Source organism: Moschus berezovskii, chromosome 9 (assembly GCF_049115385.1).
Source record: "Moschus berezovskii isolate FMDL1 chromosome 9, NW_MosBer_1.0, whole genome shotgun sequence".
Classification (NCBI taxonomy): Eukaryota; Metazoa; Chordata; class Mammalia; order Artiodactyla; family Moschidae; genus Moschus; species Moschus berezovskii.
In genome coordinates, this window is record NC_142468.1 from 78,340,326 (window position 1) to 78,341,905 (window position 1,580).

At 39.9% G+C, this 1,580-nt stretch overlaps 1 protein-coding gene across 1 annotated transcript; it reads left to right on the forward strand.

Annotated features, from left to right (window-relative positions):
* Positions 1–377: 377 nt before the first annotated feature.
* LOC148776567 (olfactory receptor 4K14-like) lies at positions 378–1,334 on the forward strand. The gene has a single exon (XM_088840328.1). The coding sequence runs from the start codon at positions 378–380 to the stop codon at positions 1,332–1,334; it is 957 nt and encodes a 318-aa protein (XP_088696454.1).
* The last annotated feature ends 246 nt before the right edge of the window (positions 1,335–1,580 follow it).

The window sequence follows — 1,580 nt, forward strand, 5'->3', positions numbered from 1 at the left end:
ATCCATCCAGATTCTTTTCACTGGAGAAGCAGACTGAAGCTAGATTCTAGGTGGCCCAATAATCTCTGCTCAGCCTTTCTTTTTGCTGTCCACCTTTCTCACTTCCTCATTGTGAAAGAACCCTCTCAATCATTCATAAAAATCCGATCTTGGAAAGCCAGTTTTAGGCATTTTACTTCTCTTTTGGGCACACTACCCTGAGTATTTTACCAATATTTATCTTCTCAATTATACTTTTCACTTTCAGATGTAGATGCTAAATTTCAACGAAATTTAAATGTCAGTGGATAAATTTTAACCAAAGTCTAGAAAATAAGTACCCTTTTCCATCCTACTAACTGACAATCTATCTTTCTCTCTACGTTATTTTAGAGGACATGCTGAGTAAAATGGATGAAAGAAATCTGTCGGTAGTGTCAGAATTCATGCTTCTGGGACTTTGCCAGTCATGGAATAAGCAAGTCTTACTCTTACTGATATTTTTTATGCTATATTTGATCATTGTATCTGGAAATATTGCCATCATGGTCTTAATCATCACTGACTCCCATCTGCATTCCCCCATGTACTTTTTGTTGGCCAACCTTTCCTTTGTTGATATGTGGCTTTGCTCAGTGACCACTCCTAAGATGATTATAGACTTTGTCAGAGAGAACAAGACTATTTCCTTTGGAGGCTGCATGTGCCAGATCCTCTTTGTGCATTTTGTTGGAGGGGGTGAGATGGTGCTATTGGTGGTAATGGCCTATGACCGCTATGTGGCCATCTGCAAGCCACTCCACTATTCAACCATAATGAACCTGCAAAAGTGCATTGGGCTTGTGGTGACTTCCTGGACCATTGGCTTTGTGCATGCCATGAGTCAAATGGCAGTGATTGTGCAATTGCCTTTCTGTGGACCCAGGGAAATCGACAGTTTCTTCTGTGACATACCACTGGTAATCAAGCTTGCCTGCATAGACTCTTATAACTTGGGAATATTAATGAATGCTGACAGTGGGGTTCTGGCCATGACCTGCTTTATAGTTTTGTTGATATCCTACACATATATCCTTCTTACTGTTCGCCAAAGCTCTAAAGCTGGTACATCGAGGGCACTCTCTACCTGCACTGCCCACATCACAGTGGTGTTGCTCTTCTTTGGGCCCTGCATCTTCATCTATGTGTGGCCACTCAGCATCACCTGGGTGGACAAATTTCTTGCTGTGTTTTACTCTGTTATTACACCTCTCCTAAATCCAACCATTTATACCCTGAGGAATAAAGAGATAAAAAATGCTCTGAAGAGATTCAGAAGCTACTACCTACATTCCAAGAGGAATATGAATGCCTAAAATCTCACTGGAAGCACTTCAAATTGACAACATATTGACCTCATAAAAGAGGTTGAAAATTCTAGGCATTCAATTTATATCTACATGTTGTGTCTGTCTCCAAGTCCAGAAATAGGGTTAATATAATGCATGGAATTTCAACAACTTATTAGTCAACCAGTAGAACACCATGAAATATTTATCTAAAATTCAAACACTAATAATCCCTCTTTGTGAGGGGATTGTCTAATCAGTCTTCCTATGCAT

What these genes read in the sequence shown, in the direction of transcription:
- LOC148776567 (XM_088840328.1), top strand. Translation starts at nt 378, where the DNA reads ATGCTGAGTAAAATGGATGAAAGAAATCTGTCGGTAGTGTCAGAATTC.